Source organism: Meles meles, chromosome 19 (genome assembly GCF_922984935.1).
Source record: "Meles meles chromosome 19, mMelMel3.1 paternal haplotype, whole genome shotgun sequence".
NCBI classification, from domain to species: Eukaryota; Metazoa; Chordata; class Mammalia; order Carnivora; family Mustelidae; genus Meles; species Meles meles.
In genome coordinates this window covers 29510542-29537514 of record NC_060084.1, presented here as the reverse complement: position 1 = coordinate 29537514, position 26973 = coordinate 29510542, and the positions used below count along the sequence as shown (strand labels likewise).

Sequence of the window (26973 nt, the reverse complement as noted above, 5' to 3'; positions counted from 1 at the left end):
CAACACAAAAAAACATCAGAAGGAAAAAAAGAGATTCCCAAGTGAGAGAGAACTGTTGAAGGTTATCACCCATCTGCGACTTTCTCTTTGCTAGAATTGGAAGGATTGATGGAGAATTCGGAGTACAAAAATATTCTCTTTCGTCCTTTCAACAAGTAATGACTGACCATGTGTCTGGTACCTTCTGTGTGCTTTAGGAAACCCTGGTAAGTAAAACAGTCATTCTAGTGCAGGGAGATGACAGCTAATAAGCTTATTTAATGCATCTGGTCATCATGTAGTATGTTAGATTGAGAGAAATAGGAAACATTCCCACTGAGAAGATGTGCCACAAGCAGGGGCTTGAAGGACATGAGGAGTGAGCCATTTAGATAATAGGGGGAACCATGTTTAGGTAGAGGGAGAAGCCCACTGCAAAATCTGTAACATGGGAGAATGCCTGATGTTTCCAGACTGGGTAAGGGACAGTCTAGTTTGAACGGGGGGAGTGGGGCTGTGAGTTAGAGGACATGAGGTCCCAGAGGTGGTATTAGGAAAGCAGCAGATCCTATCAGTCCTTGGAGGTCCCTATCAGGACAACCACTCTCCTGTTTACTCAGAGGGAAATGGGAGCTATTGAGGACTTTGGAACAGAGGAGAAGCAATGTCTGTTTCCACAATATCATGTAATGTCTTTAAAGAGATATTTAGGAACCTATAAACTGCTCCACACTTTGTGAAACATTGGCATAATCTCCAGAACCAAAGACAAAGGAATTCTGCCTTACTTGCTGCACTCAGGACTGACTTTCTTCCTTTCTTTGTGCCTGATAAGTGTCCCATTTTCTCTCCTCTCTGTCCTTGCTAGAGACATTGCTGATAGCTAGAACTTCAAGAAAGATAAGCATTTATGGGCCTGGTGACCTCCCTGAATGAGACTTGGGAGCAAAGTTATGTCTTTCTCCATATTTGTAGTAAAGAAATTCTGATCTCGAAATGTAAGTCTTTTCCTTCTCTACAAACCTGGTGATGTTAGGATTCAGGCCTGCAGAATGGGGGTTCTCTTTAACGCTCACGTGGGCTCTTCTGGCCCCGATGCTTCTGGTCTTCTTCTGTGACTGACTGTTTTGTTAACATCAACCTGTGGGGGCGGTCTGTAACAATCACCTTGTTTATCTACCAGTAGAATATGGTCTTCTGAACCCATTAGCCTCAGAAAGTGACTGGCTGCTTTTGACATTGTATACGTTAGCGAAGTGGGATAGAGATAGATCAGAAACCTTAGCCTCTTGAGACTGGTCTGGGGTTGGGAAAGAGAGATCTTGGATCTAAATAGCGTGCGTGCTCATCTTATCCAATCCCCCTGATCTTTGATTCTTCAAGGCCATCAAGAATGAATTCCATATGTCAAGGCATATTGTTAGATACTAGTCTTTGGCTATCACCCTGGTCTGGGATGGAGCGCTGGCATGCTGGCTTTCCACCATGTCCCGTGGTTAAGCAATAGCACACACGTCCGTAATAGTTCCCTCGGGTTCTTTATTGTTTGCTTCCCTCTTACTTAAAAGCCATGTGCCTTCGCTGCACCACTTATAGGACGAAGCCCTTGGTTTTATGTGCTGCGGGCTTTCAGGCTATCTGGGTGTAGACGTGGCTTGTATTTCCTTAGATGGTTTCTAACCAAGTGATTTGGGAACTTGGGGGAGTAGAACTGAATACCTTCAGTTATTTTTTCCTCATTTAAGATGCTTAGCAAAGATTTTTTTTTGTCCAATTGGAAGCAGGATCTTCCTGCATGTTTTTAAAGACTCTGTTTCCCTTCTTAAAAATAGTTCGGTCTGGTCAGACCTGCATCTTTTTTAAAGTCACTTTGAAAGGACCTTTGAAGTGTGGCTCTTTGTACACTGGACAGTAGCATCTCTCCCTGGTCTCGCGTCTTTCTCAATGAGATAACTTATGATGACAGGGAGACACGAACCCCAGTGGGCCTGTTCACACCTCTCATGAGGGAACTGCGTTAGCTGAGCTGGGGCCAAACGCAAAGCCCACCCTAACGTGGCAGAAGAAAAGGAGGTCACAGTTGCTTCCATGTAAGAGAATGGAGATGATTTACAATATGTGGTGATGTAGGAGCTCAGAAATATGATTCTGAACTTTACTGCTGAATGCCCGAGGTTTCGGGTAGGCGGGTTTCTTCCCCTTCAGACTTTTCTTAGACATCTTTTAGGAGAAAAGAAATGTTTCTTTCTTTTCTTTTTTTTTTTTTTAAAGATTTTATTTATTTATTTGACAGAGAGACAGATCACAAGTAGGCAGAGAGGCAGGCAGAGAGAGAGAGGGAAGCAGGCTTCCTGCTGAGCAGAGAGCCTGATGCGGGGCTCGATCCCAGGACCCTCAGATCATGACCTGAGCCGAAGGCAGAGACTTAACCCACTGAACCACCCAGGTGCCAGAAAAATGTTTCTTGACTGATCTTTTAGACTGTTCCAGGTACAGGTTAGTTATGAGGGTTATAAGAAATGGTTTTCCGAGTTGTTTATGAACCTGACACTGTGGACCTATTTTCATATTTCTCTGATGATTCAGACGGCCCTTCAGGAACCTGAAGGCTCCTGAATAGGCTCCTGATAGGCTTTGGGTAAATTCCCGGGGGCATTTGTTGCAAATGTTGCATTGGCCCAAAAGATTGAGTCGCGGTGAATTTCCTTTAACAGCGCGTCCAAAATCTGGGAGTTTGGCTCTCGAGCATCATGAACTCCGAGAGAATCTCAAGAGGGTTCCTGTGTGTTGTCTCCCCGAGGCTCGCATCTCTGGGGGTCTGCATCCCCCATGGCGTGTCCGCATCCCCCGTGGTGTGTCCTTGGCCTCAAGTCAGCCGCAGCCCTCCTGGTGGCAGTCTCTTGTTTCTGATCTGATAGTTATAAGCTTCCCCGGGGGCTCCGGACCCTGGAGAAGGGATGGAGACCCTACTCCTGTCATGCTTAGAACTTTATCTTTTCCTTTCTGAGCCCCACAGTTTAGGGAGGAAAAAAAATAACTTCTTTTGCTAAGTTATTATTATATTATTATTATTATTATTAATTATTATTATTATTTTGTAACTCAAACTCCAAATCAAGGGGCTGGAAATCTCTTTTGCTTCCTTAATTACTTTTACGAAAGCAGCTTCTCTTGGCAGTGGGGAAAGTGGTTAAGGGTGACATTTGCTTCAAATCATGCCATGTTTTTTGCCCACGACACTGAGACGAAAAAGTCAGGTTCTAGAGTTAAATAAAACGCATGCCAGTGGATTTGCTGCCCAGAAAGATTGTCATCTCCTCGGCAGTACTTCAGCTCATGAATAAACCTCCGCTGGGAGCAAGTCCTCAGTGTTGAACTTTCCCGACTGTCCTCCGTGGGAGACGGGTGGGCAAGAATTGACATGGATGTTAAAACTTTTCCTGCTAAGAAAATCTTATCAGATTGTGAGATCTTTGGGGACAAGTTCTAGGCCTCATGGCCTCGCTCAGTTTGCTTTCCCAGCGTCTAGCAAGCGCCGGCATATAGTAGGCTGCTCACTATTCACTCACTCATCCTTACCCCAAACCTCTTTGTGGTTGTTACGTAATGATCCTTACTTACAGGCGATCCCGCCCCTTGGTAATGGAGCCCTTATTCTTCCTCCTGGCACCATCTGCTTCAAACGACAGCTGGGCATCTGGGGAGGAAGACGAAGTCAAGATTTATTAAAATGGACGGGGTCTTTCTTTCCTTTCTTGGCTGATAGCAGACTCTCTAGGTATGCCCCTCTCCTGCCTTCTGAGTTTTAATTTCCTGAAATCTAGACTTGGGTATACCCTGATAGGTTGAATGAACTAGTTATGTAGGATAATCGATGTTCTTTCCTGGGACCCCACGGTGGCCGAGCCCTACATGTTTTGTCCCCATCAACAGAATTAACCAGTCCCAAAATAGGAAGACCTTTTAAAATCTTCTCAGCTCTCCCTGACATAGGGTGTGATGACATGCTTATGGGCTGTTCCTGTAGCGTGAACACACTTCATGCAAAGTTTCTTAAAAATAACTCGTCTTGTAATAACGTCATCAAACCTGTATCTTCAGAGAAGTTGAACTACACTTGTATTCGCTCTCCCTTCAAAGCACTCAAGTTTACTTCTGTTAACAGCTGTCTCTTAATACCACAGATAAGGTTCAGCAACTATTGTCTTAATATTGTCTACATTCCTTTTTTTTTTTTTTTTTGTTTAAACAGCTTTAACTGAAATCAGTTCTACATATCAAACAAACATTGAGTTAATGTAAACTGAAACCCTTTCATACGACTGGGTGTTCTCCGGTTAGTTATTTGAGTCATTTTCACCATTGTTAAATCTTCACAAGTTGCTTTTGTTTGCCTCATGAAAGTTCAATATGGATAAACACAAAAATTCTTTGTGGTAACAGGTAAAGATTATAATAGTTTGTCTATATAGGGAACATGATTACCTTAGCAAAGCCAGACGACCCAGCATTAAGCTGTGAAAGCTCTCCACTTCTTTAGACGGCAGAGGTAAAAAGAGTTTGGGGGAATGAATAGAGTTATAGTTTGACAGTAAAATTTGATTTTTTTTCAAGTTGAAGATGAGCTCTTGAAGATACGGAAAGTTGATAGAAAATAGTTTTTATCATAGCCCTTCCAGAGCTTTACTCAACCCCTCATCTACATGCATAGGGATTGTTTCAGTTGCAACAGAGAAAACTCAGCCTGACTTGGCTTAAGTAGAAAAAGGTTCAGGAACAGCTTCATCAAGAGCTGGGTGAATCACCAGTACCTGTGTTTTTTTTTTTTTTTTTTTTCCTTTTTTATTTTGCAGTTACTTCCTACTTTGTTGTCTCCATTTTCCCCTGTTTGGTCATGAAACGGTTGTAGAATTCTCTTCCTGAATCTTCTCAGTCTTCAGACTTACTGTGATTGAACATATGGTGATTACCCCCAGGCCCGATTCTGTGACTAGAGAAATGTGGTGGGCTGATTGGCTGACATGGGGGTGGCACACTCCACCCCTGGTATTGGGGCTGGAGCTCTCCCCAGACCACATGGACTGGGACTGGGGAAGGGGGTCAGTTACCAAATGAAGAATGGGGTTTTGCTAGAATAGAAGGAGGAATGCTAAGGCAGCAAGTAATAACCATAATAATAACCATAGTAGGTTCATAGGAAGGAAAAGCAATTATTAATGTCTTTGCTGTTCTTTCTACCTGTTGTCATGTGCCCTGTGTTGAAAAGTACCAGTTTGAATGGCTGTAGCTTTAATACACACCTCCACAATGAACTCTCTATTATTTCAGTATAAGAGCTGGGATTCTCACCAGCTCCTCCTGGCCCATGGTAAATTCTTTATTGATTTTAAATCTAAGAAACTTGAAATTGTTACCTTTTGATATGTGTCTGTGTTTTGCACTAAATACTAGTCTCTAATAAAGATGTTTAATAAAAACCGATCTTGATTATATCTTCCCAGTCATACATAGTGCAGGCTGCTGTATATTTTAGGATTTCAGTATTTGTGTTTTGTTTTGCTTTTTTTGATAAAATTCATTTTTATTAATTTTTTTTCAGGATTTGTTGATGAACATGTAGTTTCCTCACGTCTGACTAATAAATGCGATGGAAAACCCCTCCCCAACCCTCAGCAGGGCTGTCTCGCTAAGAGGACCTCAGTTTTGAGACTGCTCTTTTCTTGGCTTTGCAGAAATGCTCTGGAGACTCCAGGTTTTACTGGAAGCAGGCTAGGCTGAGCTTTTCTCACCTTTTCTCACCCTGTGGCAATTAAGTGACCAGAGGAGAATCGAGTGTTGTCATTATTGTCCTTGATTGTCCCTTACGAGGGCATTTTAACAACAGCCTTCTCCTTATGGTCCTTAGGTCGAGTTCGAGTGGCTGAGACAGTATTGGTTTCAAGGAAATCGATACAGAAAATGCACTGATTGGTGGTGTCAACCCATGGCTCAACTGGAAGAACTGTGGAAGAAGATGGAAGGTGTGGTAAGTACATCAGGTCCCGGGCCGTATTTTCTAGGATGTTCTACTGTGCAACTCTGTGGTTCCCTAATTTGCATAGGCAAATGCATAATTCATTATTCTAAACTACTGAGTCAGGTAACTCTTGGTAAGGAACAGCCCCAATTTCGTCCGTTCAAGGTCAGTTTAGTTCAGTGAGTGTTTTATCAGGTATTTCCAACGTACAAGGCGCCATGTTGGAACGCGTGCTAGGAAGTGCCGTAGAGGGAACAACACTGCAGATAGAAGATCTAAAATTCATTTGGATTTTCAGACTCGGGCACCGTTCTAAGGGTTTTCCCCGTACTAACTTCTGAAATTCATACAACAGCCCTACGAAGTGTAGAAACCCTTATGAGTCTTAATTTATAGATGTGAAAACTGAGACACTGAGAAATTAAGTGCCTCGCCCAAGGTCACAGAGTAAAGTGACTGAGTAAGATGGAGACCCAGGCAGTCTGGCTCTGTGGCTTGTGCTCTTAACCACTACATTCATTTAACAAGGAGAGGGACATGAATGTAGCCAGGTGTTATATTAGCTAAAATGAAAGCCTGTAATAGAGATTAAAAGAAAAAAAAAAAAATCACAGTCCAGAGGAGGGAGTATTAAATTCAGAGCACTGGACCTGGACTGTTGTGAAACAGCAGATGTGGCTTTTGGGGGCTTTGGTTGGGGAGGAGTAGGGTCAGATAGGACATTGGGAGAGGAACATTGGGCTCCAGGAAGTACACTAACAAGATTGCATGGGAGGAAGGACAGACAGCCCGGCCGGAGCAAGAAGTCAGAGGATATAGTTGGAAATGTAGCCGGAAGGCGAGTTGAGGCCACTTGCAAGTTTTGCATTAAGTCTTAATTTAAATAATAGTAATAATAGCTGACTCTTTTGTGATACTTATGAAGTACCAGGCACTGTTCCGAATGTTTTATATAACTTATTTAACTTTTATGACAACCCCATAAAGTAAGTCTGATGGTTCTCTATTTCATAAACCGAGAGACTGAACCCCAAAAGGTTTACATAACTTCCTCAAGATCATACAGCCCTTGAAGTGGGGAACTGGGATTTGAACTCAGGAAGGCTGGCTCGAGGGTCATGCCCTCCACTACGTCGCCATCCTGGCTCCAAACCGTTGACTTTGGAACATAGTGGAGAAGTGATAAAAACCTGCCAAATTCAAGACGTGGTACCACTGCACAGACTGGAAGTGTGCTGGGAACAGTGAGCTGGTGTGCAAAAATGCGTAGCTGGTGCTCACCTCTATTGTAGAATAATGAGAATATCAAGTCACAACCCAGAAGGAGTCTTCATGTGAAAGTCTAGGTCAGAATCCGGAAGTCCTTGCTTTCCAGACCTCTCCTCAGATGTTTAAATCATGCCTTTTCACGGATATATGTCTGAGGAAGGAATGTCATCATCCTCCTTTTCTTGTACTAACAGTATCACAAAAATGGATTTCTCCAAAGACCGGAGTCCCAGCAGAGAACTGAGCATTGTAAAACCAAGTCGGAGGTAATGAAAAGTCCATGCCTTAATCTCCTTAGTTAGTTCTGTTCCTAAAATTCGCCTGTGTGGAGTATGCTCCATTTTTATGGGATGTATATATGAAGGCGGCTTCAGTTTCAGGGAATTTTTTACTGTGCTATTCTGGTTTTGTCCATTCACATAAGAGTTAGAAGGACAACTTTATTTGCCAGACTTGGACTCTAAGACATCAGGTTGACTTTGGGATTGTAATTTGACAGTTCCACAGTTGAGAAAATTCGAATTGGCAAGTAAATAAATAAATTCGAATTGGCAAATAAGAAAGGAACTCATTGATTTTGTTAAAAAAAGAAAGAAAGAAAGAAAGAAAACAACCGAAAAGAAACTTTGCATCGCTCCTGTTCAAGGTTTTGGTTTTTTTTCTTCTTCTAAAACGTAGTCTTCAGTATTGTGAGCTTCCTGATTCTATTTGTTATGAATTCATTTAAAAGCTTTAGTTATAATTTCTTTTTTTTTTAAATCGGGCGAGGGCACATAGGTGGAAGATTTCCTGGTTACTTGATGACGCTTGTGTAAAAAAATACCAAGAAGAAGAGCAGACTTGGGAACACTCCAGAGCGAGTTTCCTTGCCGTTGGAGTGGCATTACTGAATGTTCTGAGTGAAATCAATGGCCCCAGTGTCTCTCCTCAGCCAGCCTCAGGGTGATCGTTATCAGCGGAGTGAAGGTTTGGGCCAAGATAAAAGGGATGATACTTCTAAATTAAATTTAAGCATGGCTTCAAGCCTCTCTGAACGACTTTTAACAAATTCATAATAATTTATTTCTGCTATTGGAAGAGACAGAAGATAATAATCACTGGGAAAGTCTATGGTACTGTGGCTCTGTTAGTGTGCGGCCATCTGGTATCTGTGTGCTGGGGGGAGGGTGTACTGAGGGTGGGGGCTGGCACTGGCCACCTCGATTTCCTCCTGCGAACCAGCCCACCTCATGTGTTTGCAGTTGCAAGCAGTAGGGGGCAATGTTGAGCCACCAGTTGGAAGCCTCAAGATGCTGGCCTTTCAGGAAAATGCATACAAATGTACCATTAACTGTCAAGAATTATCCCTGTTGCTTCAAGTTAGCTGTAATCTCCAAGATTCCATAACACAGGAAATCAGTTGTGGGTTAACAAATTCAACAGCAATTTAACATAAAAAGTGCAGTGTTTGGTGCACATTTGGATTCTATAGAATTAGACTAATCTGAACAGCATTTCTGAACGTACTCGCTTTGCTTCCAGGGAATATATTACTCAAAATTATTATCCTTTTGGACAAATGATTCTTCTTTATCTCTGTGCCCTTTTTTTTTTCCTTCCCAAATTGTAAAACCATGTGCGTGTTGTGGAAAGACTTCTCTAATTAACGTATTTTGTGTTTTGCACCCTATGGTTGATCTCTGTTGCTCAAAACAAAACAAAACAAAACAAAACAAATTCTTGGGCAATATGTACATTACTTTTCACCTTTTGCTTTTGAGTACAGCAACCTCTCACTGGCCCTGGTACCAGGGAAGAGACGGGTGGTGTGATTTCTGTCCATCTCGGCGTTTCTTTTTTTTTTCTTTTTTCCACTTTGCGGTTGGAAGGTGTAGTCTCAGGTTGGATACAGAAGAATGGAAAATGAGCTTTAAATCGCATTTCTTCCCTTAATGGTAATTGCTTCTTCACATGTCATAACCAGTCACATATTTCAGAAGGTTCAGTCCACTGCCTTTAAAACTCCTCTAGCCATTACTTCCCATTCCCTGTTCCAGGAAGCACTGTCCTTATCACACTGTTTTTTCTCGCCACTTCTCTCCCCTCCCTGCCCTCCCTACCCCAGGCCAGTTTGACTCCTGCTTGCTCTTGTGATGTAAATGTTAAACCTTATATTTGAATGACATTCTGATAAAATATCACATTTTCCCTACATATTACCTCATGAATTTGTGAGCCATGAAGCCCAAAGCTGCACAGCCCTTCCACATAACCCAGGAATGTAGCCTTGCCTTTTCCTCTCATCTTTGCTCTCTGATCAGGATGGTGGTATAACCCTGGAACGCTGTTCAGATATTTGTATTTTATTTTAGTTTCTTAAACCAACCCACCACCTCACAGCCAAGATTAGTGTATTATGAGGCGACTCTTCAGGATAAGAGAGAGTTACCATTTGAAAGACACTGTACAAGCTTTGCTTTCTGGGTAAAGAGAAGTATGAAAAGCCGAAGTCTCCTGTGAGGTGAGGAAGTCTTCCCGTAGCCAGAGATTCAACGGATAGGCCATTTGTCTCTCAGGGTCTGGTATCGCACTTTGCAAAACTGACATTTATTTTACCTATAAAAATGTTTTAACACCATCAAATTCACAATGATACAGAAAAGAATACTGCGTGTGATGGCCTCTAAATTGGTGACATTTATTCATTTCCCTTTGACCTTAAAAAACAAAAGGTCAATTTAGTATAATTCAGTGGGAATATTCTAAAATAGTTTCCAGAGTAAACATTTTCAGGAGTACGGATGATTGATATACTGGAGAGAAATTTCTTCATGCCCTTTTTTCTTTTTTTTTTTTAAAGTGACTGTTTCTTTTAGAAGAGAAGAGTAGAATCCTAATCATTTTGAATGTTTTGAATTGCATTTCCTGTCCTGACAGTTCTTCGTGCTGGGATACCACTGCATCTATGTGGCCGTTGGCCTTCCTAACCTTTATTGACTTTAGTGGGAAGGAGCCAAGACTGGATCATTTTAATGTATCCGTTTTGAGACAGTGTTCAAACACAACATGTAATTACGTTAGGTAAGCTCTAGGTTGCATTAAATTCAACCCATTTACGTTACAGTTTGGCACAGGAGAGCAGAGAGACGTGGAAAAACGAGTAGGTGTTTTATTTAATGCCGTGACCAGTTTCTCGTTGTTAAAAGTTTTAAGAGAGAAATGTACTTACGAAAGTCAAGGTTGTCCTTTACAAGTTGGTCCTAATAGTTTAATTTCGAGATGCGTTCCTGCGTTTTCCCTTGTCATTTTGGCCTGTGCAAATCATCTGGGAGAGCTCATGCCAGGGGCCTGCCCAGTGCTGTCTGCTGGAGCCTGTCCTCCAGCAGGTGACCCAGTCCCAGGCAGGGATAGGGTGGAGGGGCTGTTTGTTTGTTTTCGGAGAGATTAAGGAAGCTCTCATCTCAGTGCTTTAGATTAAATTCTTTGTAACTGAATAGAGGAACAAAGCTGCTTTTTCATACACTGAAATATATACTCAGTATCTCCGCATTGGCTATTCTTTTATAGTTCAATTAGCTAAGTTCATTTTAAACTTTCTTCCAGGATTAAAGATTTTGGGGGGTATGAGGAAGAAAAGGATATAAATATTAATTTTCTGCTCATGTTATTGTGAGGTCACCAACTTATATTTATATATGTGTGTGTAAATATATGTGTGTATATAAATACTTCCCCTTTAGTGTTCACGTATGATACTGAATTATATTTGCAAACATGTAATCCCCTCTTCCATTTTTCAGTATTAGCATTGCTGATACAGGAGCAGAATACATTATAGTAATTTAGGATTTGGTGGGAGACGTCTGGTGGTTAAGTTCCCTTCTCCTCCTTTTGATGGCTACAGTGCTGAGTGGCTCAGGATAAGCACAGATTGGAGGCAGGTAAACAATCACAAACACCCAATAATTCAAATTACGTACACAGATACTGAGTTTGGGGACCTCTATATTTAGCTTTGGAAATTTGCGGGGGTGGAGAAAAAAAGTCACTTTTCAGCTACAGTGGCTAAAAATCCTTGGCTCACGTTTTTGTTATCTTAAACGTGTTCACTGAAGGTTAGTGCTTCCCACTCTTCTCCCTCCTCAGCCCCCCACCGCCATTCCCCATAGCTCCATTGTTCTATTAAGATTAAGTTCTTTGTAACTGGTTTACAACAGAGGGGAAATTATACATATAATTTAGCAATGAATTTCTAACAGGTTTTGATTCCTTCTTTGATTGCTTTCTGGATTTCTCTCAGAGTTTTCCAGTTTTTTTTCCCTTAGTCGCTGCAGACTTAGTAATGAATTAAAAAAAAAAAAAAGCATTGTGTATCCTGTCTTTTTGGGGGAAAAAATTTACAATTCCAAGAGAATTCAGGCTTAAGCTTGAGAAACAGAATGTGCATCGAAAGCACAAAGGACTATGTTTATGATTCTCTTTGAAGTGTTTTTGCAACTGGATAAGGAAAATTTTAGAAACCTTCTGATAGTGTTCAGGGTAAATACTTAAACCCCTTTAGAGAATTTCACACACAGATACTGTGCAGCAGAAAAAAGGGATACTTATGTTCCTTAAAGCTGCTACAGCCTACAGCTTTGTACTTAAAGACAGAGGTGTTGAATAGAATTCTACTGAGGATACATCCAGTGACAATATCTCCAGGAACATCAGAGCAAACCAGTGGGTAGGACTTTCCGTTTTTAACCCTTCCATGAGCTGGAGGAGAGTTGAGGCTTATTCGTACCAAGTACTAGGATGTGCCTGTTAGATCCCAGGAATGTTAAGAGGGATCATTCAGGTGCCTCTGCTCTGCACACACGAGGAACAAGGCTAAAGAAGCCAAAAACAGTGAGGCAGAGTGATGGGAGCTGGGAAGTGCCAAGGACAAACCTTGCCATCTCTCTTAACTCTTAACCTCAAATAAACAGCCACAGTTTCTCTTTCAGCCTCGATTCCGTAGGCTTTAGCTACATCTTGCTAGCCTTTGTTAAATACATATACACACACAACGTGAACATATTCACACACACGGGGGCACACGTGTGCATTTCACACATGTTCCATTTTCTTTTCAAAGAGACAGATTTCGTTGTTTTAAATAATTTTAACCACACCAGATTTCAGATTGATGCAAAGGTTTGAAGATCCTGCTACTTTCCCCCGGGGGTGCTCTTGTAGCCTCCGCTGCTGGCATTTCTTTTGGATTCCTTGGACTAGCCGACCATCATAGCATTTCAAATGTGAATCAGAACCCCGGGTGCCAGATTGGGGTGTCAGTAATTTCCATTTTTTTTTCCTGGGAAAGTTACAGCCTTAAACAATTATATACCTTATTTCCTCTAGTCCTTTGGAGGGTGGCTGAGGTAGGGAGTGGGGCAGTAAATTCAACTCCAGTCTGTCATTTATCTTATGAGAAAGACCTTTGAGTTATTCTAGAAGAGTCTCGTCTAGAAGAATGAAGATATATTAAAAAAAAAATCGGCAGGCCTACAATTTTGAAAGGAAATCAAGATTTCCAAAGGATATGTGCCAGTTGTTGGGAATGTTATCAAGATTATAGGATCTTTTTTTCCCCAAGTTGGTTAATGAATGGTCCTAAGACTGTTACCTTCCGAAGAAAATTGTTACGATGATTGAATGAAAAGGACGTAACATGTAAAATACTGTACACACGCAAGACATCAGCATCAGTGATTTTATTTTTTTAAAGGATCTTATTTATTTATTAGAGAGAGCAGGAGCTGGGGGAGGGGCAGAGGGAGAGAGAGAAACAGACTCCCCACTGAGCGTGGAGCCCAACATGGGGTTCGATCCCAGGATCATGACCTGAGCCGAAGGCAGATGTTTAACTGACTGAGCCACCCAGGAGCCCCACCACTAGTGATTTTAAAAGGAATGTAGACAGTCCTCTGTTTAGGAGCCCTTACTTAGAGGTCATTTGACTGAATCCCCCTTAGTGACATCATCCCTCCCCATTTTTCATTTCCCTTCCTCCAGAACCGGGATCAGTCCTGGAGCTAGAGGGACTCAATGAATTGGAGCCCGGTGCTACTCTGGTAATGTTTCTACCCCACTGTGGGCTAAATATTTTGGGAAGCTGGGCTGGGAATCTTTCCATATTTTTCAAAAATGTCTCTGTGGAGAAATGTGCTCCCAGTGCCAAAATCTGACTTACCAGAGAGCTCTGGGAACACATTAAGTCAGCTCTTCCGTGCATTAAGGGTAACATAACCATGATCCTGCTCTCTTTTCATTGACATTGCAAAAGAATGATCTTTTTTTAAACTAAGGGAAACTTGATATGTTGTCTTTTCAGTATTCCTGAAAGTATCTTTGTGATCATTTGTAGATGATGTTTTTTAACACCATCTTTTCCCCTAACACGTAAATTATGATTGACTTTTTTTGTATTTCCTCTGCATGACCTCAGCCCATCTGGAACCACCTGTGACGATCTCATTTATAAATTTTTCCTTGATGTGTCTAAAAATCTCAGATAACCTCCAACTTGTTTTTGATTGATTGATAAAATTAGCCTTTAAATAAAAGTCTGGAGTTCTATGGCAGTACTCAGAATTAATTTCTACTGTTTCAGACATATCTGCTTTGGTTATGAAGATGTGGAACAGGTGGTAAATTGATAATATATATCCCTCTACTTAAATATTATTAATTTAAATGAGCAATAATGAAATACCCAGAATAATGCATCAGATCTTTAACAGATGTTGGGGGATCAAGAGGGCTTGTATTTTATTTAACGTCATAAACTTTTCATGTAGTTAACAGTGAATTTTTTAACGGATGGAAGTGATGGGATATTCCAATGCCTGTAATAAATTAATAATACCTATTAATATCATCTGGGTACTGGGGTCTGATGTCTTGGAGACCTGAGTAGAGGTTGGGCAAGGTGGGCCATGTTTAGCTATTTAGTCATAATATCTCAAATTTAACATATCTCAAACCAAACTCTTGATTCCCATCATCTCCAACTCTTTCTCCCAGGATCACAGAGTTCAGTAACTGAACACAGAGTTCAGTTCAGCACTGTCCAGTTATTCAGCCTGTAATCTTGGAGTTCTCTTGATTTATCCCTTGATTTATCAGTGAATCCTGTTAACTCTGTTTTTTGTGTTTTTTTTTTTAAAGATTTTATTTATTTACTTGACAGATCACAAGCAGGCAGAGAGGCAGGCAGAGAGAGAGAGAAGGAAGCAGGCTCCCTGCTGAGCAGAGAGTCCGATGTGGGGCTCGATCCCAGGACACTGGGATCATGACCTGAGTTGAAGGCAGAGGCTTTAACCCACTGAGCCACCCAGGAGCCCCCTGTTAACTCTGTTTTCAAAATATTCATGGTCTGGCCACCCTTTACCACAATGCCCCCCCCCCCTCACTGTGTTATCACTTTGGTAAGAACCACCATCATTTGTCCTAACAGCCTCCCTCCTCCTCCCACCCTGTGTCCATCCCTGTGAGAGTGTTCCTTTATTTTTTAAAAGATTTTATTTATTTATTTGTCAGAGAGAGAGAGCATGTGCATAAGCACGGGGAGCAGTGGGAAGGAGAAGCAAGACCCCATTGAGCAGGGAGCCTGATGCGGGACTCGATCCCAGGACCCTGGGATCCTGACCTCAGTGAAAGGCAGATGTTTAACCGACTGAGCCACCCAGGTGTCCCTCGAGAGTCTTCTTTTAAAAATACAAGTCTTGGGGCGCCTGGGTGGCTCAGTGGGTTAAGCCTCTGCCTTCGGCTCAGGTCATGATCTCAGGGTCCTGGGATCAGGCCCCGCATTGGGCTCTCTCTCAGCGGGGAGCCTGCTTCCCCCTCTCTCTCTGCCTACTTGTGATCTCTCTCTCTCTCTCTCTCTGTGCAAATAAATAAATAAAATTTTGAAAAAAAATACAAGTCTGGTGGTATTTCACGCCCCAGGCCAAACTTAACATCATCCCACTTCCTTGCAACGAGGCTAGAGCACTACAGGGTCTGTCCATCCCCCTTGCCCCCGAACATTATTTCTCCTCCCTCCCAGTCCCCCACTCACCCTTCTACTGTCTTTAGAACACTCTCAGCTTCCTCCTGCATCGTAGCCTTGGCATTTGTCGTCACCTCCTTTTAGAATATTCTTCCCTCTGTGAATTTGCATGACTCCATCCCTCACTTCATCAAGTCCCACTGCTTATGTCAGTCCTTGGAGAGAGTTTCTTACCATAGCGAGTGCCTTGCCCTGTTCTACTTTGCTTCCTATTGCTCTCCGCCATCCGCCACGTTTACTGTCTGCCTCTACCGAATACAATCCCGGTGAGAGACGGACTTTGTCCCATTCCCTGTCATTTCCCAGCTTCTCAAACAGTGTCTGGAACATAGTAGGTACCTGACGCCTCCTTGTTGAAGAAGCGAATTGAGGTGAGGTCAGCATCCTGGTCCAGCCATTTCCTCCCACCCTCGTTAGGCCAGCATGGCCTTTAATAAATTCTTTTTAACTCTTTCCATTTCCCGAAAACGTCAGGTCCTGCTTAACAGGAGTACTGTAGGGTTAGTTTTATTTTTTAAACAAATATAACCCTCCCAACAGTATCCCCAAACACCTTTAACATTTAAAAAATAATAATATCGAGAGAGCACAGAGGATGCCGGAGAAGGTCCTGTTTTATGCCTCTGGCATTTACACTGAGAAGATGGAGCAGTCACTGGCAAGCAACTTATGCAAATAGGAAAAAAAATTTTTTTTAAATGTGAGACGGAAGCAGCTTATTAGCATCAGTGCTGCTGAAACTTAGAACCATGGTGTTCTGTCTCATTTGTTGGCATTCTTCAAATTTTAGATTTTCCTGTTCTTGGAAAACTTAATAGAGTAAAATTGTCAAAAAATTAATGAGTTCCCCCAACAAAGCTTGGTTGGACTTTTTATTACTAATTTCCGGAAGTTATATAAGGGAGAGCAGTGTATACTGGACAGGTTTTGGGCATAGAACGAGGGGAAATCTCTGAGGAGTAAACTGACTTCCGCTAGACAAGCTGAAAACTGATTAAAATATTTATCATCCTTTGGGTATGCAATAGCTTTTGATGATGGAAGGCATATTAATATTCATCTTTGCTGCTTGTCTACACTTCAGACAGATCCCAGGAAAGGATGTTCAGATGACCAGTTTTCTTTCCTCACCAGGAGTCCTTGAGCCCCAGTACAGCTTGGAACCAAGAAATGCCTTGTGATGTGATTGAGCTTTTCCTCTGGGGGCTGGGGCTGGGGGAATACAAACCAGGAGAGACCTCTGGGCTGGAAAGCTTTAAAGGATTACTGCTTTCTCACAGGAAGTCTTTTGCTAGAACAAAGGGAAAAGTTTGGTTGTAATTTTATGAGCTGCAGAACTGCTCTTGCTGAGTCAACGAGGAGGCCCTGGCTCCTTGACTGAAATGGGGGGAAACGAGACCTTACAAAGGTTTTGGTGTACAGACCACAGGAGGCTGAAGATTCCCCCACTCTTTTCCCCTACATTTGTTAAGGAAGAAGGAGAGAAATCAGTAATGTTTGCTACTGACCCCGGGGTCTTCTGACTGGTTGTTCTGAAATGTTCCATCTTTCTTTTGTCTTGAGACAGAGCGAATATATATGGTGTCCTTATATATAAGGAGCACAAGATGGCCTGCTGGGGTTCTCAGGATCTGTTTTTGTTTTTTGTTTTATTTTTTCCTTTGGTGAGAAAAGGAATCTGGCTTAATTAGTTTAGTTAGCTAGGCAGGGTTGTTTTCTGTCTAGATTAGAATAGCCTTGATTACTTTTCGCTGGGGAGGGCACCAAATAAGATCTCTGAAAGAAACTGACCTCTTTAGTGAGTGGTCTGCAAAACCTGGAAATTGAATAGAATAGTCTCATAAAAAAGTCTATTGTGTTAAGACACTTAGTTTCTGTCTTTTAAGCCTGAAACATTAACATCTACCCCTTTCACATTTTTTTGTAATTACACACTGAGATCTTTTTATGGAACATACCTAAAAAAATTGGGACCGTAATGATATTTGCAACCTATTTTAATAGAGTGGCATCAGAAAAGAAATATACATTCTTCATTCTAGTCATTTCCTCATTCATCTGCTCCACTTTGTGCAGATAAGTGTGAAGTTCTGCAAAAAGCCAGGACTTCTGTCTCCCAGGTTGATAAGGCACAAGGCAGTAAGTAATTCAGAGGAAGAAAAATCAAAGGGGAGAGTGGATTCTGGCATAGGCCTTTGGGAATACAACAGATTTTGATAGATGGAGATGGGTGGAGGATATTCAGAGATGCTGGAAGCAGAGACATCATAGTGGAAAAACACAAAATCTGCTCGCAAACTTGATTAGACTGGATGGAGTGTGGTTTGTGTGAGTCCAGTAGTGAGAGATAAGATTAGGAAGATTAGCAAGGCCCCTTTTCTAATGCATTTCTTTGCAAGGTACAGTGCCTTTACCCCGTAATGACTGCTGGGCTCTGGTAGTCTTGGAAAGCCAAGTGCTAATCGTGCACAAGTAAAAAGAAAATGAAATCTATCTTACCATCTTGCATTGGCAAAGGGGAAACAAGTCAAAATTCTGTTAATTGCCCTAATTTGAAGACAGATCTGCATCCCCAATACAGCAAATAAGCAACACTGTCCATTTGCAGAAGGAGAACTACAAATGACTCGATATATTTTCCTACGAAGATCTTTTTTTTTTTTTTTTTCCCCTCACAAACTGAATACCAACCTAATAATTTTGGATTTCGGTCAGAGGCAGGTTTTTCCATGTGTGAACCATTTCCGATTCTCTTTCTTGTTTAGGTCTCTCTCTCTCTCTCTTTTTGATATGGGAATTGAGGTCCGAATTAAGTGATGTCTCCCATGCCTCTTGGAGAGGGGACAGTTCTGAGGACTTATGTACTTGCATAAAGTATTTTGAAATTACAGCCGAAGTGTCATTCATGACTTGTTTGATTTGGTTGGGGATGGCGGGTGTGGTAGTCTATCATTTCCGCTGCTGAAATCGACTGGTTTCTTTCCCACACATACCTCCCCATTCTTTGGCAAATGGCTCCACGTCCGTGCTCGGCCACCCCATGCTGCCCCGTGTTTGCTGTCCCGTTTTGGCTTGTCTGTCACACCGCTTGGAAGACCGAGTCACTGTCACACCGCTTGGAAGAACGAGTCACTGTTCACAGTGTAAATAGCGGCGGTTCACTCTGTGCTCTCTCCCACCTTGCTGGATCGATTTCTGCTCAATATGCCTTCTTTTTCCTCCACGGGATGTTAAAATTTCCCAGTGACTTTTTTGTTTTTATTTTATTTTCTTTTTATTTAGCTTTACTACTTTTTAAGGCACAAGGCATTAATTCTTGAGTGACTGATAACGCTGTGACTTGGTTCTTCAGACACTGGGCTTCAGCAGGATCGTCTCAGCTTTGATTCTGCTCAGGAAGCCAAGGTCTGAAGCGAATTTAGAGGCCACCATCTCCTTACGTATTGGTGAGATAAAGAAGCCGTATGATGGGGCTACCGTTTCACTTGACTAGAGAGCCGTCTGAGAGTCACACCCAAATGGGAGGCTTCCCTAGAGAACCGAATGGGCTTCGTGCTTTTTTTTTTTTTTTTTTTAAGATTTTATTTATTTGAGAGAGAGAGAGTGAGAGGGGAGAAGCAGTCTCTCCATGGAGCTGGGAGCCCGATGTGGGACTCGATCCCACATGACCTAACTGAGGCAGTTGCTTAACCAACTGAGCCACCCAGGTGGCCCTGGCTTCACGCTTTTTAGAATGCTGTTATCTCCTTGGGGCGCCTGGGTGGCTCAGTCCTTAAGCGTCTGCCTTTGGCTCACATCATGATCCCAGGGTCCTGGGATCAAGCCTGGCATCTGGCTCCCTCCCTGCTCAGCGGGGAGCCTGTTTCCCCTCTCCCTCTGCCTGCTGCTCCCCCTGCTGGTGCTTGCTTTCTCTGTCAAATAAATAAATAAAATCTTTTTTAAAAAATGCTATCTCCTTGCTATTTCTTGGAATCTCTTTCTTCCTCACAACAGCAGGAGAAACCGGCAGCAGCAATGCGTTCACATTTGTCCTTGCTTCATTTTTTCTAAGGCCTGGAATCTTGGCCTCATGCTTTCTGTACCAGCTCTGCTGGCGGTGCTCATGCCACGAGGCTTGGACATGCTTTGGACGCCCAGCTGCCATGGAATCTTCCAGTATCAGCGTGAGAAAGGAGCCGAGAGCTGAGCATTCCTTTCTCTTCCTTTTGGAAAAGGAAGGGCTCAGAAGGTACAGAGGCCCGTCTGGGGGCAACAAAGCCAAATGCTAGCGAACTCAGCGCCCAGATTTCCCAACTCCCAGTTGAGCGATTGCTGCCACTCCCGAGCCTCCCAGGGGCCATGCCTTCTCGTCTCTAGATTTCTACCAACTTTCAGCTGGATGCAAGTAGCAAAATAAGATGACAGCAGTGTTGCCCCAGACCCTTCTCTCTGCCCGGTGTTTGGGCCCAGCAGATCAAAATTCACCTCTTTCATATCGAGGTAGGTATACTGTTTTCACCTGTCCAGCATCTGTGTTCCTTCTCTGACCGCTTCTGGGTACTGCATCAAGGACTCGCTCTCTTCAGCGGCTCTAGGTAGAGGGGTGTCGACTTTGTCTGGCTGCCTCACACGAGGTGAGCTGGTTCAGGCCCGTTTGCTGACACCTGCACGGGGTGCTGAATTCAGTAAGCACAAAAAGCCTATGAAGAGTGCAAAAGCCAGTCTTTTCCCCGCTCATTCCCCTGCCACCCTTTTCCCTTCCCTGGGGCCTGGCACCCTTCACGATGTTTTCTGTACCTTTCCAGAAACATTCTATGTATATACAAACCTTTATGTGTTGTTTCTCAAATGAATGACGCTCTGTCTCAGAGATCTTTCCATAGTTGTACATTCTTTTAAATGACTGCCTGGTTTTTCGTTGTGTGGTTTCATAATTCAACCAGTCTCCTCCTGTCTTCAGTCTTCTGCTTTCACAAATAATGTTGAAATGAATATTGTAACATATAAGATTTTCCCATATACCATCTATGGTAGTATCTGGGAGCGGAATTGCTGGGCCAGAGGATTTGTGTATTTTTAGTTTGGAGAGGGACAGTCAAATTGCCTTCCTTAGAGTTTGGAGCAGTGTTTGTGTGTGCATGTGTGTGTGTGTGTGTTTTTACATATATGTATATACATGTAGGGTTTATGTGGTGTAGAGCTTGTTATCCTCACCGGTGCAGTATATTAACAGACTTCTTGCAACTGTGACTGGTGAAGACTGGTGTAGACTGTTGTCTTGCAGTTTTTCATTAGCATTTCTCTCCTTCCTGCTTTGCAGCCAAGGAGACTGAGGCTCAGAGAGAGGAAGTGACTTGGCCAAGGTCACAGAAGCAGTGACTGACTGAGCTGGGGTGTGCAGTTAGCAGAGGCGGTCTGCTCTCTTCTTCACCAGAAACTAAGCGAGAACTCCGTTCTGTTCCTTGAACCGAAAACTCCTGGTAGAAGTAGAGGTTTTCTAGCAAGTAGCACTCGGATTTCCTTGGCCGGTTCATGTGGGCCGGTGGTTCTCTTTCACCAGGGAGTTGTGTGCTGGGTCAGCTGAGTCAGGCCAGGTGATCCGAGCCGTCGCCTTGACATCCAGTGATGTCATCACGTGACGGAACTGCGTTCCAGATGGGGAGTTCGTGGCCCTTGACCTTTCTGAGTCCTTGGGCTCTGTGCTCTGTTTTTGTCAGTGGAAGGTGAAGGAGAGGCTCCTTACTCCTGGAAACATGGCATGGTGCCTGATTTACTGTGTGAAATTAGTTTCTTCATGGATTCTATTCAGGACTGAGTTTTTGTTGTGGTCTTGGCGGTACCCTGAGCCTTGTTGGCCTCTCCCGCTCACTTTCGTTCTTCCTCCACCTGTCAGTCTTTGGCAGGTCATGTCAGCAGTGCTCATTGTCTACTCAGGGCCTTTCTCTGCTTGGCTCCAGAAATGTGGGTTGAAGCTTTTAGCCGGCTCCTGTAGTTCCTAGGTAAGAGTATATTTCCAGAAGTCTTTGGGGGAGGACAGAGATTATTTGGGGAGTGGTGGGAATTCTATTTTCAGGTAAAGGCGAGGATGAATAGAGGTCTCAGGAGGGGTGGAAAACTTTCCTCTGACCCCCTCCATGAAGCTCATTTGTAGACTTTGATTCTCAGGAACTGGCTGCCCCCCCGCCCCCCCAACTCTGGGTCCCTCCTGGGACTCACCTCTTGCTGTGTTGTGGGCTCAGCTTCTGTCGTTCTCTGTGTCACCAAGTCATTCCCATTTGAGCCCTCATCCCCTTTGAAGTCCACAAGCTTAGGTATTTTTGGGTCAAGAGCTTGAGCTCTCAAGTGAGTCGGGCTGGGGTTCAAGTCCTCGCTCTGTCACTTAGCTGTGTATGCTACCGGGTGGTCACTCGGGGAATCTCAGGTATCCCCCATGTGTAAAATGGGGTTAATGGAAATGCCTCCCTTAGGGGATCATTGTGAGATTTCCCGAGGTGATACACGCAGCATTTTGCACACTGCCTAGCATATTTTATTTTAAAGATTTTATTTATTTGAGAGAGAGAGAGAAGGAGAGAAAGAAAGCATGAGAGGAGAGAGGTCAGCTGGAGAAGCAGACTCCCTGTGGAGCAGGAAGCCCAATGTGGGACTCGATGCGGGGACTCCAGGATCATGACCTGAGCCAAAGGCAGTCGCTTAACCAACTGAGCCACCATAAAATATGCCCATGCCTGGCATATTTTAGCATCACTGCTTTGAATCTATCCTCTGTTCATTCCTCCTGCCATCTACTAATTCCCTGTTCCCTACCCTCTCACCCAACGCGTTCCTGTAGCTCTCTGAGACCCCCGTCTCAGAGTTTGCTCGTAACCTGGGCTTCCCGTTCACACCTCTATTCAAAAGTCATCTCAGAGTGGCTCTTTCTCTCTTGTTTTACCTCAGAGCACTTATTAATATCTGAATTTATGTCTCACATACACGTTTCTCTGTTTCCTGTGCTAGAGCACCAGCACCTTGAAGACTGGGACTTTGTCTCTTCTAACCGCTGGTTCTGCGTGCTCAGAGTCAGAACCCAACATATATTCGCTGGGCAGGCGGAGACCCAAACGCATCACGGGTCTGGGTTCCTCTGAGGTGCCTCGTTTTACGCCGTGGGTGCTCTGTCCGTGCTATTTGTTGGTGGCCTGCTGTCCCTTCTTGGTTTAATCCATTTTGCAAACTGCCTTGTTTAAAAATGTTTGGTAATTATCCATTACCGACTCCGGAAACCTTATCTTTTCAGCGTTCTCTGGAATATAATTTGTCTGCATTGGAGGCATTCAGCATCAGGATGTACGTAAGGGACCCTCATGCGACTTTTTAAATATAGGAGCATGGTTCCAGGGATTTGGGTTCAGTAGCTGTAGCTCAGTCTTGGCTACACATTTGTATCATCCAGGGTTCATTTTGTAAATGTAAAAAAAACAATATATATATATAATTTACATATTTTTACATATATGTAAATATATCCTGTGCGCTCCACCTCCAGTGATAATGATTTCATTGTTCTAAGCTGTGGCTTCCAGTTGATTCCAAGATATTGCCAAGTCGCCGTGTGTTTAAGAAGCCTTCCAAGTGAGTCTGACATGTGTTCGGGATTGAGGACTCTTGTTCAATAAGTATCTGACCTCTTACCAAATGAGCTTGATTGCAGGGATGAATACGTGAACATACCATATTAGAAAATCGGCAGGAAGCCTGTCTTTAACCAGCACAAATGTGCCTGCTGTGTTTCTTAAATTCAGTGGAGGCCTCAAGAGGGGAATGGCCACATTGGTAATTCGTATATAAAGTAGAAGATGATGTTGATGGAAGATACAAACAGAGCTATGAAAGTTTGGAAGACAGTGGTAGACATCTAGATGGATGGGATCTCGGAAGGCTTTGTGATGACAGGGACTTCCAGGTTGAGTCTTAGAGAATGGGGAGAATTCTGGCAGGTGAAGATGGGGATGGGAAGAGATTCCTGCGGAGGGAGCAGTATGTGTAGTGTAGAGGATAGAGACATGCAGGCTGTCTTCAAGGCCCCTATAGTGGGGCTGGCAGTCCCCCAAAGCTAGGCTCCTTCTAGAGGTCTCCATCTCAGGAAATGGTACCACCACCCACCTAGCTCTTCATGCCAGAAGTCAAGGAATCCTCCTTGAAACTCCCCTCTTCCCACCCCACATAATCCAGTCTGAGAACTTTCATCCCTGAAATATCTCCCGAGTCTGTCCACTTCTGTTCTTGTCCACTCCTATGAGTCCCAAGACACCACCCTCATGCCCCCAGGCTGTTGCAGTAGCTTGCTGTCTGGATTTCTGTGTTCTTCACACAGCAGCCCTGGCCAGTGTTTTCAAATGCAGATCTAATCGTGCCCCCTCCCTGTGTAAACCCATTCATGGGTTCCAGTTGCTGTTAGGATAAAGCCTGTAATATTTCATCTTCGGCCACCTCTCCTGCCGCATGGCCCCTCCAGTCTTGTCACTGTCCATATTCCTTGCCAGACTGGCATTTTCTTGATGAGGCCAGCACAGTTGCTCCCTTCCTCAAGGACTTTGCACACGGTTCCTCTTCTTCGAATGTTCTCTCCCACCAATGCATATATAGATACATAGGTTATTTCTACAGATTTTTCAGATCTCACCTCAACTTACCACTTCCTCAGAAATGCTTCCCTTGCCCTGTCCAACTAGGCGTCAGGTCCTTCTGCCGTATTTCCCTATTACCCTAGTGAAAGCCACGTCCAGCTCACTGGCTGGAGGCGATGAGTATTTATGGCAGATAGAACTTGGGAGCTCTTTATCTGTCTCCTGGAGAGCCAGTGTTGCTAGAGACATTAATATAGCTGGAGTGATTTTGGGTAGTTAATTTATGAATCTCATTAACCTTCCCTTGACAAAGAACGGGGAATGGTTGATCACGTTGTAAAACAGAATGCGAATAGCCATGCTGTTTCTTTGTCTAAATTCCTCCCAGTCATTGGACAAGCCAGTCCCACAGTATTAATTTGAGTACCGTTATCTGCAGTGAGACAGCCCTCATCAGATTTTCCTTGTGGGAGGCAAGTCTAAAATGTACAACCACCTCATGGAAGCCTCATGAGGTAGCCAGCACCCAGCTCTTCACAAGTTATGAGGAGGCAAGTGAATTGGTGAGGATTAGCTGCCTCAGGGAGAGCCCCGTTATACCCTCTCCAAGCTGCTTTCCTGATGGCAGTGTCTCCAAACGTCAGTCACCTTCAACTTCAAGAAAGGCCAGGGTAGGGGCGCCTGGGTGGCTCAGTAGGTTAAAGCCTCTGCCTTCAGCTCAGGTCATGATCCCAGGGTCCTGGGATCGAGCCCTGCATCGGGCTCTCTGCTGGGCAGGGAGCCTGCTTCCTCCTCTCTCTCCCTCTCTCTCTGCCTGCCTCTCTCCCTACTTGTGATCTCTATCTGTCAAATAAATAAATAAAATCTTAAAAAAAAAAAAAAAAGGCCAGGGTGCCTGGGGTGGTCATATTTTTCTTTCCCTTGCCAGATAGAGGCAACCCTGAGAACCTTGGCCATCAGCCTCTTCCAGTCAGAAAGGTCAGGAGCCAGCATCCTTGTCCTTGTTACTGCCACATGCTTGTCTAGGCCTGGAGTCATGTGACAGTTCAGGAACTCACAAGGACTTGTCTATTTTGGCATGTGGGAGCCCTGCGGAATCTGGACAGTGGTTTCGGAAGAGTCATTTCGATGCCAATCTCTCTCACTCTTCTTGCGTTGATGCCCAGAATTTCCATCCAGCTTGGAGGGACCAGGGAAGTTTTCTGGCCCAGGGTCCCTTTGGCACACACACAAGAACCCTCCTGCGGAGTGAGCTGCAGTCTCCTGGTGAGAAGTGATTTGTTGTCCTGATTAGATTGTAAACACTTGCCGAAGTTGAGTTTCGTCTCTCATGTGAGTTTTATTATAGCCTTCTGTGTTTATAAACATGTGTCGGGCATGAGGGAGAAATGTGATAACCTCCAAGGCCCCAAGAGTGCATCCATTGGTTTTCTCTGTTGGCCGGAGTTAAGATAGCTTTGCTTCCTCCTCTAAGAATCCCGTAGCCCTCTTGCTCTTACCAGCCGGCCTGGGGTGGGGCCCAGATTGCCGTTTCATGATTGTTCCATCCTCTTCCATAGTGGGGTTCATGAAGTCTTTTGACAAAGTGTGTTTCATAAGCAGCTGGCATCTAGTGGAGGGACTCAACGTCCAGGTAAGGCTCAGCCCATTTTATTTTTTTAAGATTTCATGTGTTAAGGATTGAAGAAAACCAAGAGTTGAGGTACTGGTGAAGTTTAACATGCCTGTGAGGAGACAGGCACCCACATATGGAGAGCATGATGTGAGGTGGGGAATGAGAGGTAGAAACGAAATGTTTAAGAGTGCCCCAGAGAATTAAGGCAGATCGAGAAATCTGGAGAAGCCTTCATGGAAGTGGAGGTGCCTTTTGTTGTTGTTGTGGTGGTGGTGCCTGGAAGAGTGAACTAACTTTCAGAAGGCAGAGTTCTCATAGGTGAAGAAGAAGGACAGGGCCCATTTTAGGCAGGGCAGACATTAGTCACAAGGACACGGTCTGTAGAATACTAAGGCACATTGGCAGAATTGATGTCATACCTTGTAACCTGCTGTGCTTCGGGTACCTGTTTGAGGTGAAATGGAAGAAGGAGGACAGGTACCTAGGAACCAGAGAATAAGCAGAAAGAGGAGAATGGGGTCAGCTCAGCAGGGGCCTTGGCTGATAGGCTCAGAAATTCGGCCTATAATCCAGAGATTGTGGCAGGAGTTGGATTCAAAGACTTTGCAGAGGGAGGTGGGGGCAGTCAGACCCAATTCCAGAATGTCGCTGGAGGCACATAGGTGGTAGAGAGGAGAGGCCGGGGTCACAGAGGCCTGTTACACATATTCTGAGGAGAAGTAATGAGGTGCTGAGCCAGGACAGTAATGAAGGGAAGAAAAGGGAGAGCCGACTTCCTGAGTTTTGTTTTTAAAGAGGACATATGACTTCACCATCGTTTGGAAGTTCCAGCTGAGAGATGAGGGAGAGTTCCCAGGCAGCTTCACAAGTGAATCTGGTCATAGTTACTGGTGGGTGATGATACCATTTACCAAGCTCAGGAACAGAAGAGGAAGTCGGAGGACATATTGACTTTGAGGAACGCGGAGAGCATCCCAGAAGATCTGGAAATAGTGGTGTGGAGCTTGGTAGAGACGTCAGAACCGAAGTGTCGATTTGGCAGTTGGATTCAGGTCTCGGGAGGCATTCCTTCTGGGCCGACCACGTGCCAGGCAGCATTGTCCCCTGTGGGGACTTGTGCCGGAAGCACCTAAATGTGGCCGTTACGTAGAGAGACAGTATTCGAAGCAATCGAGTGTATGAGAAAGAACGTAGGTTCGAGAGTAAAGAGCATGCAAAGTCGAGGGGGGGATGACCTCAGCCAAGTACAGGAGAGCCAGGGAAGCAACCCGAGATGTCAGTTGGAGAGATGGGAAGAAAACTGGGAGTCGATGGTGGGACTGAGGGAGATTACTGGTGTCAAGCCCTGTAGAGAAGTTGGCAGATTCAAGAACAAGCCTTCTGGTGCATTCAGCATGGCAAGAATCTCAGTTGAGTGGAAAGGGCAGAAGGGCAAGGCAGGAGAAGCTAG

General features: G+C 43.9%; 1 protein-coding gene across 3 annotated transcripts in view; it reads left to right on the top strand.

The window, feature by feature from the left end:
• Positions 1-26973, top strand: part of FTO (FTO alpha-ketoglutarate dependent dioxygenase) — a 308362-nt gene that overhangs the window by 160694 nt on the left and 120695 nt on the right. For all 3 annotated transcript variants that reach the window (XM_045989037.1, XM_045989036.1, XM_045989038.1), the window contains exon 7: positions 5885-6004. In XM_045989037.1, coding sequence (XP_045844993.1) covers positions 5885-6004 — 120 coding nt within the window. The remainder of the gene's footprint in view (positions 1-5884; positions 6005-26973) is intronic.